Source organism: Enoplosus armatus, chromosome 17 (genome assembly GCF_043641665.1).
Source record: "Enoplosus armatus isolate fEnoArm2 chromosome 17, fEnoArm2.hap1, whole genome shotgun sequence".
NCBI lineage: Eukaryota > Metazoa > Chordata > Actinopteri > Centrarchiformes > Enoplosidae > Enoplosus > Enoplosus armatus.
Genome location: NC_092196.1, coordinates 1,921,008 through 1,939,060, shown reverse-complemented (window position 1 = coordinate 1,939,060; position 18,053 = coordinate 1,921,008). Strand labels below are relative to the sequence as shown.

Here is an 18,053-nt window from a genome sequence, read left to right as displayed (position 1 = left end):
CTTTTTTAGTTCCCAGTTATTGAAGTTTCTCTTTACAGATATCATAATGAACCTGGAGTTTTTACACTGGTCTTCATAGAGGCATTAATAACATTACAACTGAAATCATTGGCAGAAACTGAAGGTGGGGATGTAAGCGCCTGGGTGCTGGTGTCGGCAAAGGTGGTCATTTTAAAGAAGACACAGCAATGATCAGAAAGGGCAACGTTAAAAAAAGGGCAGATTCCCCAATATGGGGAATGTCCACAGGGTGGACAATCATTTAAGGGACACACACGAACTCTTCTTTTTTTTTATTAGATAAAAATATGATTTTTATCTTTTATTAACAAATGATCAATACACTTAAGTTGAGTGAAAATCTCATTTAACAAAATAATAATATGAAAACAATTTATATTTTATTATAAATATTACATTTTATGATTTTACTATATGTTAGTAGTGCATGGACCATAGCGAGATAGCATCCTCTTATACAGAGCATATTTTCTGGCTTGTGTTCATTGTTTCGTAACTCAAGCTTGTGGGAAGACTTTTTATGTTTATTCCTTTATTTATTTATTGAACAGTTTCTCATTCGCAAACATCGTGGCTTTGAGGACTTAAACTGAGACAAACAGGATCAGGTCCTCTTCAGTGGGTAGAGGAGGCTAAACCAATCAAAGTAGTGAAAGTACTACAAAGTATAAAATCAGGACAACCAATTTGAGAGGGTCCTTTAATTGAGGCATATATGATTTTATTGAATCTACAACATTTAGGAACAGATGTTCATTGCTGTTGGATACCAACCCATGTTGGAATAGGGGGAAATTAGGTTGCAGATACACTTGCTAAAAAAATGCATTAAAAATAATGCATAATATAATGATAATGATATTTTAGAAATTGGTTTTTTTGGGAGATCAGACACAAAATCAGTAATTCATTAGGGAATAATGACATCTTGGCAGGAATTTTGGAATAACGACACTAAGGGTAGAGATTATTACAAAATTCAAAAGTGAGTCAGAGTAAGAAGTAATAGAGGTGAATGCAGGAAATAAGAGGATATTTTTTTTCTAGGTTAAGATGAGGACACACAGGACTGAATTCTACTTTAGACATCATGAAAAAGACAGAGTAGGAGAAATGTGAAACTTACTAACTGTAAAGAAACTGTTGAACATGTGCTGATAGGTTGTGACTGAAGGGCAGAGTGGTAGATGGGGAGGGAGTGGAGCGTCAAAGGTCTGTTAGATACGGGGGAAAAAAACAAGTCCAGGTTCAAAGGGCTTTATTTATATATCTAAATGAAACAGGATTGATTTCCAGAGTATAACTTCTTTATAAATAATTGTATTTTTTTTTGTTGTTGTTGTTTATGTCCTTTTGGTTTGGTTTGTTTGAAAGGTTTTTGATGTTTTTAAGTCACGATGTTTACACCCCCCCGGTGCAGTAGGTGGCGACATGCAACATAAAATTGGTTTGTGGTCCGCCGGTAAAATAAAAGAAGAAGAAGAAGTATCCACTTCCGGAAGTGCGCAATTGTTTCCCTTCCTCCTGTGGAGATGGAGCCCACACATGCGTGTGCTTGTTTACAGCGTAGTCGGGCATTTCTTTACAAAACATTGTAGTAACTTTACAAAAACCACCAACATTATCGCTAAACATTCGGCTGTTTAACGAGCTTACGGAATAAAATGAGACCGCCGCGTCTTTTCCGGATCTTTTAGCGTGAAGACAGCTAACTTAGCTTTGCTAAAAACAAGCGTTGGCGTTTCTATGAGCGCAGTGAAATATGGAGGTAGACGGTCGGGACTTTTTGAACACTCCTCCTGTTAAGACCGTCAGGTTTGGAGGCAGCGTTGCGGAAACGTTAGCTAAGCATAAACAGGTGAGTGGCCGTTAACGTTAACCATTTGAACGCTGACCGAAGTGTTAATGATGAACACTAGCTCTTTGCTGCTAACTGTGAGCGCGTCTCTCCTTGTCCGAAGGGGGACTCGAGTGACTATGAACTGCTGAGGCATCAGCTGGCTGACCCCGAGATAAAGGTGCAGTGAAGCGTCAAGTTTGTTTTTGAGGTGACCCGAGATCTGGTGTAACTTTTTGTTCCTCGTTGAGCTCTCTCTCTCTCTCTCCGCTGACAGGACGCTCAGATCGTCAACTGGCTACAGGAGTTCAGGAGCTGTGTGACAGAGCTCACCAAGGACCACGAGCAGCTCATCTATACCATCCTGGTGAGTGCTTAGGTTCAACCGCAGGAGTGGACTAACCACCATGGGGACCTGTGCCATTAGCCCAAAACAGTCAGATTCTTGTAGAATAGTGTCTACAACGTTATATGTATATTGTATTATCCTGAAACTGCTCTCTGGTTGTGTGTGTTTTTTTTTTCTAGAGGCTTCCATGGGTGGGCCGGAGCCAGGCTGTGGTGGAGGAGTACATGGCCTTTCTCAGTAACCTGGTCTCAGCACAGACTGTCTACCTGTGTGCCTGCCTCAAGATGGTGGTCTCCCACTTCACTCCCAGTAGGTTTCCCCCAGACTGGTGTTTTAAAGTAATGAAATGATAATATGGTGCAAGTTTACCCCCAAAGGCAAAGGGGTGAACTTGGAGAAATAACTTGTGTGTGTGTGTGTGTTTTTCCAGAGAGAGTGACTATCTGTGAAGCAGGAGTCGACATCTCTGATTCAGATGACGAAGACGAGAGTAGGTGCCGTTCCTCTCATTTCAAATGAAATCAGCATATATGAAGTGCTTGTTTCAAACATAAGGGACTGTGAGTGTGTTTTTATGTCTGGCCGAGGTGTGTAAATTGGTGTTTTGCTGCTTGCTGATGTTTGGGGACGGTTCAGAGGGCAGTGAGAGGGTGTGAATACGAAGCAGGACGTCCTCCTTCTCAAAGTCTCTTTTTGAATACAAATTAACCCTCTACGGCCCCTTTTTTTTTTTTGCTTTGTTAAGACCTCCCCAGAAACTTCGATCAGTGTCACCAGGCGTTGCAGCTCATCACCAGATACGTCCCATCGTAAGTCGCTTATTATTCTGCCAGGTTTTTTTTTGTCGTCTCGTGTCTCGAAGAATTGGCTTCATACTCGGAGAGTGAAATGAACCAAACCAAATGAACCTTGTTTACTTCTTCAAATATGATACATGAGTCCATACCTGCTATATGCATGCTGGTCTGGAGACTTTCAACAGCCCTTTAGGGAATGTGGGGGGATATTTACTCCTATGTGTTTTAAAGGGGACCTATTATTCTCATATCCAGCTCTATATTTTCATTTTGTGACTCCACTGGAGCAGCTTTGCACGATTCACAGTTCAAAAAAGTCCTGATTTATCTCATACTGGCCCTTCATGTAGCCCCTCAGTTCACCCTCTGTCTGAAACAAGCCGCTTGAGTTTCGGTCCCCCCCCCCCCCCCCTTCAGGCCACTTTCTTCTGATTGGCCGTTCTGATTGGAGTTCCGGAAGTCTTTGGAAGAATTTCCAAAGGCAAACTGTAAACCTAACGTTACTAAACAACATTTACGTAAACATAAACATCACGTCTGTGCCTGGAGCAGAGATACCATATAAGGACATCCGTGCCTGTCTGACATCAGATAGGCCCGGCGGTTGAAAAAACTGAAACGGAGCGTTCAGAACAGTCTGAAGCCTGAGCTTTTGCCTCGCAGGGATTACGTTTACATACGTTTACCTCATTATTTGGCAATGTTTGGTATGAATATCCGACATTGTAACATTATACATATGACAGAAAATAAAGAAAAGCATAACAGGTCCTCTTTAAAACAACCAAATTGTTTACTAGAAATAAGTATTATGACTGTGTAGGCTGGCAAAAATCCGGTAAATTCGCACATATGTATATGTTTTTATATTGTGTTTTTATATACCATATTTAAAAATACACTATAGATATAGACAGCATGATCTTCATCGGATCTTCACAAACACTCATTTCCTGCCCTGGTGTCGTGCACTGCACTGTAAAGGTTTGTCCTCATCTTTCAGCACGAGTCGCTTTCTGATGCCCATCCTGCAGGAGAACTTCCCCTTCGTGCAGAAGTCCTCCAGGACACTGGTAAGAGACAACGGGGCGACGCCTCACACCGCACACGACTGCCAGAATGTGACGTAGTGACAGTTGGGATTCGTTGCACCGCGTCACACTTGAGAGGTGACCTAGTGGCCTCGAACAGCAGCGAGCGGTTGAATGAATGATCTACTGGTGACCTCGTCACAGAGAGAACGCACAGTTACTTCAGTGACATCGGGAAACAGACCACTTAGCCCGTGGGGAGGCAACGAAGAGGGTTCAGCCATTCCTAGGCAGCGAGTGGCATCTGATCAGTTTAGGCTGTTTGCAGTAACGCTGATCAGAAGTGCGTAGCAGTAAATTCTGATCTGCATCGCTGACACCGCAGTGCTTTTGTTGACCGCTAGTTTGTTGCTCTCTACAGGAGTGTTACGTCCACAACCTCTTGAGGGTGACCACGTACATACCGCCACTTAGACGAGACGTACTGGAGGTGATCGTCGGAAAGATGCTCAAACTGGACGTAAGTGGTTTTAAACTCATAAAATAATCGTGACTGTCTGCGCATTGTCTGTCTTTGTAAGCAATGCTACTTTTATAGAATTATTATGTATGTATGTATAATGGAAAATGAATTAAACAACTTTATGGCATCGCACCGAATCGTTCTGTATTGAAATGTGTCGTCCCTGAATCGTATCGTAGCCCATGTATCTTGATCTGTATCGGCGATGTCTTCCATGTGAAGATCTCCTCCTGTTCTTCACAGTGTGTGTGTGTGTGTGTGTTATATTTCAGGTGAGCGCTTTGCGGTCAGACATTGAGGAGGCAGAAGAGAATGCAGTGCAGGATCAGCGGAGTGAGGAGGGACTCTTTGACATGGTAACAGCCAGCACTGGTTCGCTGAGTCCTCTGGGGTTTTGGGGGGGAGATTTTTAGTTTGAAATGCTCAGTGATAAAGTAGATTATAAGTAAAGAATAGAAAAATTAAAAAAAATTGGCTGGCAGTTTCAGAAAGGACAGAATTGTGGAAGTAAATTTAACTATGCAAACATCCCCAAGGAGCATGACAGGAAGTGAAATACAAACCTTTCGAATTTCAATTGAATAACATTCTGAAAAAAAAAAATAGAACTGAACTTGTCCTCCAACAACTGAGATACAAGAACAAAGTGTGTGTGTGTGTGTGTGTCTGTCAGGACGAGGACATGTCAGCAGACCACCCCCCCAGGACGGCTGTGATGGCCCACCCGGTGGCTGAGAGGCTGGACACTCTGATGGCTGTTCTGATGGCTTACATCAAGGATGTCTGCCACGTCAACGGTAGCTGAATAACGCAGCCAATAACCGACCAGTAACAGGAAGGCTTTAGGGAGGCTCTGGCTGACTGAAATACGTTTGAGAGATAGAATTTAGGAGGTGTGCGTCCCCCCTCTATGAAGCGATCTGATACAGATCCAGATACATGGGCTGCGGTACGATTCAGGGACGACACATTTCAATACAGAGCGATTCGGTGCGACCTGACACTGTTCTTCCCATGAAATCCGAACGTCTTCCGAACTGGAGCTGTGATGGCGCGCTGTAAACTGCTTCGGACAAGTTTCGTTTTTTTTGCCTCGCAAGCAACTCCACGCTGACGTTCCTCTCGCGTCGATATCGATTTGTAAACTTCAGAATCGGGCCCACGGAGCGGTTCATGGTACGTTTAGATCGATCCACAGGCATCCATGTAGTCGCGTCTTTAACGTTAAACCCGGCTCCGGCTTTGTATCGGTGAATCGCGACACCCCCAATAGAATTGAAAGAAATTCTCACAATACATTTTAGAATCCTAGAGAATGTGAAATGTACTTTTTGGGTCCTGTGTAGTGAGTGTTTTTGGTTGTATGGTGTGTCATCCTCCTCAGTGGTCTGTCGTCTGTTCTCTCTCTCTCTCTCAGGCTCTCTGCATGTGGAAAGGACTAAGGAGATGTACCGAGATTTGTTGAGTGTGTTTGACAAGCTCATTCTGCCAACACATGCTTCCTGTCACGTCCAGTACACACTCTTTTACCTCTGCAGCTTCAGACTGGTCAGTACTTACCACGCTGCGCATGAGTGTGTGTGTGTGTGTGTGATGATAGGAAACAGCAGTCTGGTCTTCAGCAGTGAGACACGTGATCAGTTGGACTGAGGTCCGGTGATTTGTATGTTCTGCGTCCCAGGCCCTGGCCGAGGCCTTCCTGGATCACCTGTGGAAGATCCTGCAGAGCCCCTCTCAGCCTGCCGTCCTCCGCCAGGCTGCTGCTGGATACCTGGGGAGCTTCCTGGCCCGAGCCAAGTTCATCCCTTTGCTGTGAGTTCATTTCTGCTTCCAGAAACCATAGAAGTGAGCAGTTTACCCCCCCCCCCCCTCTTGGTGTCCTAATCCAGCGTCCTCCCCTTCCTGCAGCACTGTGCGGGCCTGCCTAGACCTGCTGCTCTCGTGGATCCATCGCTACATCGACAGCCAGGACAGCAGCGGCAGACAGGCCTGCTGCGACATCAGCCTGCACGGACCCTTCTACACCACATGCCAGGCCGTCTTCTACACACTCATCTTCAGACACACAGCCATGCTGGAGGGCAACATGAAGAAAGGTACACCCCTCTGAACTGCACCAACGTCAGCCCCTCAGCAGAGACACCACCCGCTGCTCTAACGTGACGAGTCACTGTGCCACTCTGAGGCTGCGAAATCGCCAGTCCTCCCATTCATTTTGAATGTGGGTAGTCGCTTTAGGCTGCAGCTGTGAAAATTTGAATTTGATTATCAAATAATTGTTGAAGTCAGTTTTGAGTAAAAAGTAATATTTACAGCTCAAAAATTCAAACATTAATGTACATTTTGTTCACTAAATGACTAAAAATGTGTTTTAGCATTTAATTTAATGTATAAACTGTTAAAAATAGTCGTGATGTTTTCAAATTGCTATGTTTTTCCAACAAACGGCCCAAAACTGGAAAACACGGCAGCAAATCCGCATCAAATAATAACATCAGACCATCAGAACCACTGAGTCCAGAGTCACCCTGTCTGTGTGTTTGTCAGGTCTGGAGTACCTGCAGAGCCTGAACCTGGAGCGGGTGGTGATGTGTCAGCTGAACCCCCTCAAAGTCTGCCTGCCCTCAGTCACCAGCATGTTTGCTGCCATCACCAGGTACCACACCCTGTCCCTGCTCTGTCAGGGTTTTTTTTTTTTTTTTGGACTCATCTTTGTCTCTTTCCTCTGCCCTCTCTTCTCCTGCTCTCTCTCCCCTCATCTGTCCCTCCCAGAGGTCTCCCGTCCTCTGATCCACGTGTCCTCTCTGTCTATCAAGGTGAACAAACACTTATATAATAATTATATGACAAACTATATGTTCTCAAATATAGGCCGGGGCGTGGTCGCCACGAGCAAATAAAAACTGCCCACAAATACAGGCCTGGCCAAAAAAAACAAAAAAACAAGGGTAGATAAACTCCTGGTTCCTGTCATATAATGACCGTGCCATCTAAACATAATGTACATTTCCATCTCTTTAATGAATAATATGAATATGATAATGCCCTTCTCAGCATTTGTTGTTCTGAATTTTGTAGTAACATACAAGTGCCACAAGATGGCAGCAGCTACATTTGAAGCACCATATAGGTTCATGTTCCTGCAAATGTTGCACAGTATAAAAACAATGCAGGACTTTTAATTTGAAACAGATACAGGAAGTATCGAGTTTGTATTGACAGCGTCATGCAGTAACAAAAATATAAGGATGGACTGGAGCGGATCAGAAAAGAAGGAAGCTTTGTACAAAAAAAAATGACCAAATATAGTCATCCAACAGAGCGCGTGAGAAATAAAAGGCCTGTCTCTAATATAGGCCTGCTTCAAATAAAGGCCGGGTACCCTCTGCAGTTGAGGTAAATGACGACATGAGAATTTAAAGTAACAGTTATTTTTCAGTGACAGTAATAACTACATTTTCTGTACCAAACTAGGTTAGCAATCACGTTACTATAGGCTTCATCATTTTATCTGTCGAGATATTGCACATAGGCGTGTAGCCTAGCTAACTTAAAACATGTCCTGTACCCTTTTACCCCCCCCAGTCATTTGCAGCAGCCAGCCAACTCTTTGTTGTTGTTGCAGGAAGTATCAGGTGGTGTTCTGCTACACCATCATCGAGAGGAACAACCGCCACGTACTGCCGGTGGTCCGGAGCTCTGCAGGGGGAGACAGCGTGACCACCAACACCAACCCTCTGGACAGCTTCTTCCCCTTCGACCCCTACCTGCTCAAGAGGTACACTGGCGGGCTCGGTTCAGCCTTTACCCGAACCTCTCAAACCTCTAGAAAGACCAACGCGTTGGAAATGTAATCTGTGAGATTAATGTTAAACCTAATGTGAAAGAGTGGCTGCCAAAACAGTCTCACCACAGGGTCAAGCTCAGTGGCCGCAGATCCGTTTGCATTAACTTTAACAGGTCTGTTTGTTTGTTTGTTTGTTTGTTTGTGTTTGTGTTTGTGTTTGTGTTTGTGTTTGTGTTTGTGTTTGTGTGTGTGTGTGTGTGTGTGTGTGTGTGTGTGTGTGTGTGTGAATGCAGGTCTGGTCAGCTGATTGAGCCACTCTACCAGGTCTGGGAGGAACTAGCAGACACAGAGCTGCTACCCGCCAAATCAGGCCAACAGGTGAGATGACAGAGGGGGTTGAACAATGTTCAAGAAGTGCATTTTGTCTATAAAATGTCAGGAAATAGTCCAAAATAGGGACGTCAGTTTCGCTTCATTTTGCTTTTGATAGCCCCAACACCCATAAATCAGTAACTAAACCGCTTACTTTTTAAGAAAAAAAACCCCACAAAATGACGTGAAATACAAGAGGCGCATTCCTTTTAGCTGGAGCCAGAGAACGGTTGTCATTTTACTTATTAATTGGTCGTCAAAACAGCTGTCAATTTTGTTTTCTGACAATCGACTCAACATCATCAATGTCAAAGCAACTGGCTCCACAACGTAGTATTTGTAGCCTCTGAACTGAGAGAACTAAATATATCCAGTTGGGAAGGTAGAGCATGAAATGAAATGTATGAAAAGCCATGGATATATGAAATGAGACTCTTGTGTACTCGTTGACATGGATCTGGACTGTCATGGTCACTTAAAACTGTGGTTGTGGCTCACCGTGTGTCTGTCAGTGCTCGAGGGAGGACGAGGACGACTTCCTGTGTGCGGAGACGCCCCAGACCGAGGGCATCGTGGGAATGACGCCCAGCTCCTACGACTCGAACCTCCGCAGCCCGAGCAGCGTGGGTTCGCCCCCAATCGCCTTCCAGAGACCGTTCTAGTCCCTGTTCTGATGGACCACCAAACCTCTTGAGAGTCCAGTAGCTTCTGAGGAGCAGACCCCCCCCCCCCCCCCCCCGGAGACAGTCGTGGTCGGACCTGCTCTTCCCTCACAGAGAGAGCTGCAGAGAGAACACTGTAGAGCGACTCCTCCCCTGATCCTTCACATGACTTTTAATTTATGAGAAGTCCTAAGTTTTAAATGAACCCTACATACACTGTTGTTTGTTCTGTATGGGAGAAAATCCAAGTTGGTATTTTGTGTGGGCAGTAAAATATTGTTACAGAGAACTTGTATTTGTTTATTTCTGAATGTCATCAGAGTAAAACCTGATGCAGACGACACAACGTTGAAAGAAATCATCTCTGGGATCTGAGACGGACCCCTGGGAGTACACATCAGAATGTGCTTGAAGCACCCTGAAGGTGGGGGGGTCTGAGCCTGAGACAGGAGAGAAGTAATCAAAGCGAAACAGGAAACAGCCACTAATGTTATTAATGCAATAAGAGTCATTCTATGAGCGTCATGGGAAGTGAAGTGAAACATTCCTTTGTTGTGTTTCCTTGCCGAGTAGCTGTGGAGGAATAGTGACTGTGTAGTTGTGACATCAGAATCTTACAGGAAGTCCTGACAGCTCGTTTAAAGGCACAGTTTCTGCGTTTTGATACTTTCACAGTATTTATACAGCATCTAGAGCTGCTTTATAATCAAACAAATCGTGGAAACCTCACTTTCTACAATATGGGACCTTTAAGAAGACGTGTCTTTTCAGACAGACTTGGAAACCTAGTTTTATTGTTCTCCAATTCTTTCTAAGAACTTTTTTTTTTAGTTAGGCTAAATTTTAATGAGTTTACTAATGTCATTGACATTTCTCTAGATTTATTTCAGATCCTTTCCTCACATTTTTGATTCTGAAAAAGCACCGCTTTAGTACCGCTAGGATACCGAAATGAACACGACATCAAATTCTGTCGTCAGTTATTCCTTTAATATAAAACAGTAACAGAAAGATATGAGGCCACACCGAAGATGCAATCTGGTTGTAAGTACAGGACATGTCGTGTGTGTGTGTTTTTTTTTTTCAAAAGTATTTGCAGCTGTCCGTATAAAGAAAATGAATGTTTCCACATGTAGCCTACGACCGACGTCTGCCTAGACTACTGCGACTACCAAAACACAAGATTACACAGCAGGAGCTACAGCAACAGTAAAGCCACTCCTGGATGCAGGAGACACGTCAATGAGAACCATGCAGTGACATGAAGTCGCAGGGGACGGAACACTGCTGCAAGTCCCACGTCTCGGAAATACTTCATTCTTTGCCTTTTTATTGATGAATAAGGGCACGAGGAGAGTTATGGAGATGGGGGGTAGCTTTTTTTTTTTTTTTTTAACTCCCTTCATGACCTCTGTGGCAGAGCAAACAAGCAACGGTGTGACAGAGGCAGATGGCAGCGAGTTATTATGACACAAGGAGAAGAAGAAGGGTTTTGTTGAACGGACCAGCTCTGGATTTTCCTTTCCAAGTAAACAAAGTCCTCCTTAACATGCTGTTGGCTCGCCTACGCCGTCGTCCATTCGTGGGTTCGACATCTGGGACTGATGCTGCCTCCAGCGCGCCCCCCGACGCTGCGGGTCAATCACAGTTGGACAGAAAAAAAGACTTTCAGTGCACACAGTAACAGTATTAATCAATCATCATTAATTGATTGATTGTCAAAATTGTTGCAAAAAGGATTCTATTATCTAATCAATTCATCGTGCAGTGGTCCAGTGTACCTTTGTCATCAGCAGGGGGGGTTCACACTCCTGCCACCAGCTCTTTGGCCTCCACAGCCAGTTGGAAGGCGGGATCAGGAAGTGGTGATGGGGTGTCGGGGCTGTCGGTGGCTGGGGACGACTTGTTGCTCCTGATATATAGAACACACACACACACACACACACACACACACACAGGAAGAGTGTTGCAGCAGGACTCTCACTGCAGAGGTAATAATAATAATAATAATGTGGCGTTCAGAGTCTCTTACCCGCCTTCTCCTCCAAACAGGCTGGGTGTCGTCAGCACTTTGTGGACGTTCTGAGGACTTGACCTCCTCGTAGTCCTGCTCCGCGCTGCCGGCCTGCCGCTGGCCCGCCTCGGCCTCGGCCGCCTGCAGGCGGCTCTTCAGGCGCGTGTTCTCCTCCACGGTCAGACATGCTTTCTGGGAAGGACAACAGAATGTTCCGAGGTGAATATCTTCGCCTGCTGGATTCAACCCGACTCTTCCGCTTTACATTTTGGGAGTAAATCTCTCTGGCATTTCAGCATCTACACTGGCCTCGGCTCGTGTCTCACCTCTGAGGTCTTCTGCAGCTCCTCCTCCAGGGCTTTCTTGCTGTGCTCCATGTCCTTCAGCATCACCTGCCAAGAGAGGCAGCAGATGAAGCCCAGGTTTTTTTTTTACAGCTGTGATCATCGGGTCAGTGGGTCTGAGCCTTCTGTGGCTGGATGAAGCCACGCTACATAGGAAACCTCTCCTTCTGGTTCACTTGGTGTGTCAGTTGTTTTCCAACCCGAGCTTTGGCTGTTTGGCGTCGTGCCACCTTGCATGCCGTGACAAACAGTTTAAAGCGCTGATCCTCAGTCTTTAATACTATTTATGGCCTACATCGTATTTGCATCTCATTGTTAGTGTGGCAGGTCCAACTTTCCCACCCTGGTTTGTTATGTCATGTAACTGACAGAAGTCTTGGTCTTCACTGATCTCTGCTCTCCTACAGCTGTGTCATAGTTGTATCTGCAACCACAGGGACAGCCACGTGATTCTGAACTCACGGAGGGAGACTGAATAGATAAAAACAGATACGATCTTCCTCAGCGACAACAAGTTCTGGTGCAGCCATGTTAGTTCATGACGATCTTCCCCCTGGCGTTTCGGGGGAATACTGCAACGGATCGCCCATTAAGCACAAACTCCTCCGTGCGATCTCAAAGCTCACGCGACATCTGCGGCTTCAGGGTCCAAACATGGACCAGTTTTTTTCCACAATGCTAACTGCCAGCATTTTACAGTCACGGTGGAAACACATGTTTTCAATATGTTTTGAATGCAAAAAATACTCGCTTCCTCCAGTGCGCTTCCTGGGCAAGATCCTTCAGCCCCAGGCTAGTAGCTGGTCTTAGGGCGAAAACAAACAATCAGATGCTCTCAGGATACCAAAAAACGGGATGTGTAATGATCCACAGATTAAAGTAGACATTTTTCTTTTTGTCAAAACAATCCCATGAAAATAACAAAACCAACAATGAACGAATCCTAATAACAAGTATATTGTGTACTCTGGGCCACAGAGCTCAATATTGTTGTCAACACATCAATCAGCACTGGGTGACACGTTCCTTTATTACCATGAACACACACACTGTAGTTTATTTATTTATTATGAACTTCATTCTGTTGATGGAAACACTCACCTGAGTGTCCTTCACCTGAGTTCCTCCCTGCTGCACTGCATCCACCTCAGTCGTGTTTTATCCAGGTATCCTCGTGGTCCTCCAGTCAGTGCTCAGGGGATACAGTGAGCATACTGAACTGAATGTGTCACGTTCCTCAAGTAACAATACGATTCATACTGTTGTTACCAATTTGTTAGCTGCGATTGATTGTAGGCTGTAGACAACAATCTGATGCAATTCATTCAGTCACAAATGTGGTTGCTACCATGGAAACATGACCAAAACAGAGGGAGATAACGTCAGAGTCCAAATCAACCATAGTCCATGAGAGTCCATGTGTCTGCTGGTTGCGTAAGTAGGAAACTGTGGGCTAACATGTTAACGTAAACAAGCCTGAAGTGTGTCTGTCAGATTGTTAGGGTGAACATTATTCCCTTTGCTACACCCTTCATCGCTCCTCCTCCTTCAATACCTGCAGTTTCGGGGTTTCGTTTTACTCCGCCTCGTTCCTTACCCGGTGACAGTCTCCTCCAGACAGCACCTCCTGGATGAAGACCGCGGGGCCGTCGGGCCTGTTGGAGCCTCCGCCCATGGTGATGCCCAAACTGCTGGACCGCGCCACTGAAATGAGCTGAATCACTCCTTCACCTGGATGACTGAGAACACAACGACACAATGACACGTCAGTATCTGAAGTAAAGAAAAAGGGCTCTGTTTTTTGTAAATGAAGTGGCCTAGTGTGCCACGGGCCTATGGTAGACATCAACCTTTATTATGCCTCCAGGGATACTCTACTAATTCTCCACAGTCACGCGCACTGAAAGTGATACATTGGCTGACATTAGCTTATCACATATATATCTGTATTGGTGTATATGTTGGCTACTAACAAGAAGAGACTGTGTTGCAGATATACCAAAGATATGTTCAGTATTCTTTAGAAATGTAGGGATCCTTATCAAAAATGTTTGCCAACTCAGTCTGTGAACAACAGGAGAGCAGTGTCGCGGTCGATGTGAATCCTGTGCACACTAATCTTACCTGAGGGAGCGCAGCATGGGCCCACTGTTGTTGTACATGTTCTGAGATCCTGCCGGGCTCAACAACAAGGGACTCTGGGAGCGAGACGAGGAACCAGACGATGTGCTATCCAGGTAGCGGCCTCCTTTGGAATGGCAAGAAAGAACGAAAACAGAAAAATATAGAGAACGGGTGAGTGCGGTCATTCAACCTGTGCTTCGCTGGGGGGTGTAACAACAATTAGAGATACACACTCGTTAAGTAATCATTTAGATGAGGGGTAGTAAGCAAACATGATGTTCTCTTGATGTGTGTTTTCACACATTTCAGACATACTGAACTGAAACAGAAGCCTTCAACAATGTGCTGCTGCTGCAAATGGCTCCTGCAGCGGCACTGAGGCTCTCCACTGAAAAGCTTGTGTCGTCCTGTTAAACATTTCTTAAGCCGGAGCAACTCCAAGCACCGAATAATACCCAATACGTTGACCAAAAACCAACTGCCCCAATATCCCCCAGACTTGTTGTTTTTTTTTTTTTTTTATCTACAGCCTGGGGTGAACATCTGCTTCTTTCCCATCCTCAGATTCAAAAGGTAAATGTCATAGCGGGGAGGTTATTCATGGTGAAATTCAGCAGTATACAAGGATTCTTTTTTCTCTTTGTTTTTTTCCCCCCTCCCCGCTCTGTAAGAAGATTGCCTTGTTTGTTTGTTTGAGGCACTGGAAATCCTCGCCACTCATGAGTGACATCACCGTCCTGTTGTACCAGGCCACGTGTGTCACACAAAGTTCATTACAAATGCAGGGGAAGATCAAGCCCTTTCCAGCAGATGGTGGTAATGCAACATTTACGGCTGCCGACTGCTGTTGAACTAGACAGACGATGAAGAAGAAGAAGAAGCCTTTGCTTTTGATCCAAGCCCCCAGGAAGTGCCCCATGCTTTGAAGCCAATTTGACATGCATGCATGAATACATTTTTTGGCCACTTGGGGGCAGCACAACAAGCTGTAACCGTAACAATGACATATTACAGAGTTGCAAAGTGGGAGGATCAATTTTGGGCGCCCTTGGATCCAGAAGTCCCATTCATTTTTCCCATAGCCAATCTTACGAGACTCACAGTTGGATCGGCTTGAAACTCCTGGTTGAAAATATCTAATGCTTTGATTGAAAGTCAAAGGTACGAGCCTGTGTACAATTCTGTAATAGCGGCTGCGGCTCATGGGTATTCCACTATTTTGACCAGTCTGCCATGCCAAAAATACGGAGAAAACATGATTTATCAGCATAAATGTACATAATCATGACATCGTCCAGGACAGTCCATTGTTTCTGTGTTCAGTAACATTGAGGAGATCGTTTAAAGAAAACATTCCAGTGGGAACACAGAAAGGGGAAAAATACTTCCAGAACCAGCGGCCCCTAACTAACTCTATGACCCTATAAAGTTAGATATGGTGAACATTTACACCTCCATTAGCATTTATTTATAGCAGTGTTTCTGTTCACCTGAAGAATATAAATCCAATATTCACTCACCTTTCAGCTCTCTGTCCCGAGAAAAATATCTTTTTCACTGCTAAATTCACCAGCTGGTTGCTGACTTTGTCAGCTGTTTGGCGCTGGGAAGGTAACATATAGTGGGTTTATCAGAACGGTCTTGCTGAACTTGCTGCTGCTGCTGAAAACGATGCTGATGAGAGCTGGTTAGACTGAACCGACACGGTAAAGTTGTGGGACATCAAACCGAAACAATGAGCTGAAAGACACTAAAACACTCTCTAGAGAAGAGTGTAACTGCAGAGGTAGGTGACAATTCTCTGTGGGTTTGTCCCCTTTCACACACACACACACACACACACTGTCATTTGATCCATTGTAACAATATACAAACACTGACTAGAAGGCTTTAGGCTTTAAGGCCGAGTATTTAAATGTTGTAACTCATGCAAAGCAGAAGCATCAGGTCACCTTTCTCGTACTAACCACATTATTGTTGTACATTAAACGCCGAAAGTCAAAGGCCGTTGCTATTTATTCCCACACAAACTTTGTGGTATCTTTGACCCCCCCCCACCGGGTTCACCGCCAGCCCGAATCCTGAACCCAGCCTCTCCTACCTCCATGCTCCACGTGCAGTCCGATCCAGACGTTGAGATTCCCTTCTAAAAGCTTACTGAGCTCAGCCAAGTCTGGCTCATTATGTACAGAGGCCAGGTCGGTGTGCGTCAACCTGCAGCAGCTCTGAGCTTCGGCCCAGGTCTTTGCCTCTTCAACAAGGATGTAGAGACGAGGGAAACACGCAGGCAGGAAACATAAGTCCTGTGATCACGATAAAGAGAATTCTTTTTGATGCGTTCAGTGAGAAACTCACTTCACACAGTTTGTGACAGGAGAGGCATGTTCAAGGAATGGGCCAGAACTTTGTTTCAGACTTCATCTCACACTCACCGAAACTTGTACAAGTTGCAGCAAACACATTTTAAAAAGCACACTTTAACAAGAAAAGTTCTACATTGAAAATGACACCTAAGTAAAAATATGTAAATATCATTAGCTAAATGTATCACAAGTAAAGGTACTAATAATGCAGAAAATGGCCCCTGTGAGTTTTACATGATCATGTACATACTACTCATCATAAATGCTAATGTTGTGACTGCTGTCGAGGTGGATCTTAATAAACGTTTTATATATCCTGTTAGGTAGTTTGAGCTGTAAGAATGCATCCTATTTTATACGTTTGCCATCTGTTTAGTATGTGAAATCTTTTTTTCCCAAAGATTTTTTTTCGATGTTTATTTAGAATATATACACACACATCTACGTCATATACATTTCCCGCATCAGACAGACCAGACCCAGACCCATCTTTTATCCTTCACCAACTGATCGTTCCACAATACGATCAGGGCCTTTAGATTCTTGCCAATTTATTATCATATCCCAGGCGTCATTATTGTCCTGTATTGTTGACCTGTTTTACATTGTAATAAAAACATTTTTTTTAAAAACACAAAGAAATCCCTCAAACCAAGTTTGAATTTAAAGTCCACGTTTACATGTGCTTGCAACACCTCTCCTCACATGACCTCCAATTCTTTCTTTCTTTCAAATTCTGCCTTTTCCATTTTCAAATGATAATGAAAAGAGTTTTTCCTGTGTAGTAGCGTAGGAGGGCATGTGGATTTCCACTGTTTTGAGTATGGGCTTCCTAAATTCAATTGATGAAAACGTAAAATGGGGTAAAAATGTATACAAATTGATGATGATCCAAAAATGTATTCTGGAACAATCCGAACAAAGATTGTCTAGATTGTCCACAGAATATGACTTTCTGTCAGTTCATTTATTATCTGTTTCTGAATAGAATAAAAATGTCTCTAAATTGCTCTGCTGTCAACATGAATGCAAATCCAAAGACTTCTGAGTTGCATACTTAGACATTAGACGAACCAGCTGTGTTTTACAAATCAGTCCATGGAATACATTTGCTTACATTCATTAAATCATCAAAAGTTGATCCCTCTATCCCTCCATGGAGACCAGCTTAATGGTACATTCAGAGGAGCTATCCGAGGAGTTGACATAGGCTCACTGAAAGTACTTTCTCCATATTGCTGGGGGGGTTTTTTGTACTATAAAGTTGACAGAATTAATGTTTTTATCATTTGAAAATATATATGAAAAGAGGTTTTGAGGATAGACTTCAACATGAATCCATTGCTCTTCTGTTGTGTTTCTAGTTATGTGGCATGGCAGGTAAAATGCTATAATTCTAGATCTGGCACATTCAATTCCCCCCTCCAACTTGTAAAAACCTTCCTTTTAATTGTAGTATTGTTTTCCGCCAAATAAAGTCTGTAACAATAGAATTTGCTTTTTTAAAGAATATTTTTGGTGGCGGTAATTGGTCCTGCAGAAAATAAAAGTAATAACCTTGTAAGCCACGACATTTTGAATGTATTGATTATTCCTGTAAAGTTTAGGGGAAGATTCATCCATTTCATTATTTTATTGAGAAGCAAAATACAATTTTCTTTATACATCTGTTGCTGATTGTCACTTCCCACACACATCCCAAGTATTTGATGCTGGTTGGCCACTTAAATGATTGCTGTAGGTCCTGTATTGTGTTTTTATGTTTCCCTTCTGCCATAATTTCTCTTTTCTCCGTATTAATTTTATAACCCGAGACCACTGAATATTCA

The 18,053-nt window shown here is 43.9% G+C and overlaps 1 protein-coding gene across 2 annotated transcripts; it reads left to right on the top strand.

Moving 5' to 3' along the window:
* The first annotated feature begins 1,640 nt into the window (after window positions 1-1,640).
* rrn3 (RRN3 homolog, RNA polymerase I transcription factor) lies at window positions 1,641-9,668 on the top strand. Of its 2 annotated transcripts, XM_070923042.1 has the most exons (18): window positions 1,641-1,879; window positions 1,983-2,039; window positions 2,136-2,225; window positions 2,387-2,516; window positions 2,638-2,697; window positions 2,953-3,016; window positions 4,008-4,077; window positions 4,457-4,555; window positions 4,831-4,914; window positions 5,232-5,355; window positions 5,976-6,106; window positions 6,240-6,370; window positions 6,467-6,654; window positions 7,106-7,214; window positions 8,184-8,336; window positions 8,639-8,723; window positions 8,758-8,768; window positions 9,238-9,668. In XM_070923042.1, exons 1-18 carry the CDS (start codon window positions 1,784-1,786, stop codon window positions 9,377-9,379), a joined length of 1,824 nt encoding a protein of 607 aa, XP_070779143.1. In that variant the 5' UTR covers window positions 1,641-1,783; the 3' UTR covers window positions 9,380-9,668. The 2 variants fall into 2 exon arrangements, with proteins under 2 accessions (XP_070779143.1, XP_070779141.1); XM_070923040.1 differs by lacking the exon at window positions 8,758-8,768 and having other exon boundaries at window positions 9,230-9,668.
* Window positions 9,669-18,053: the final 8,385 nt, after the last annotated feature.

What these genes read in the sequence shown, in the direction of transcription:
- rrn3 (XM_070923042.1), top strand. Translation starts at nt 1,784, where the DNA reads ATGGAGGTAGACGGTCGGGACTTTTTGAACACTCCTCCTGTTAAGACC. An exon ending in AGAAGTCCTCCAGGACACTG is followed by an intron (nt 4,078 to 4,456) that starts GTAAGAGACAAC and finishes TGCTCTCTACAG; the next exon opens with GAGTGTTACGTCCACAACCT. An exon ending in AGGAGGGACTCTTTGACATG is followed by an intron (nt 4,915 to 5,231) that starts GTAACAGCCAGC and finishes TGTGTCTGTCAG; the next exon opens with GACGAGGACATGTCAGCAGA.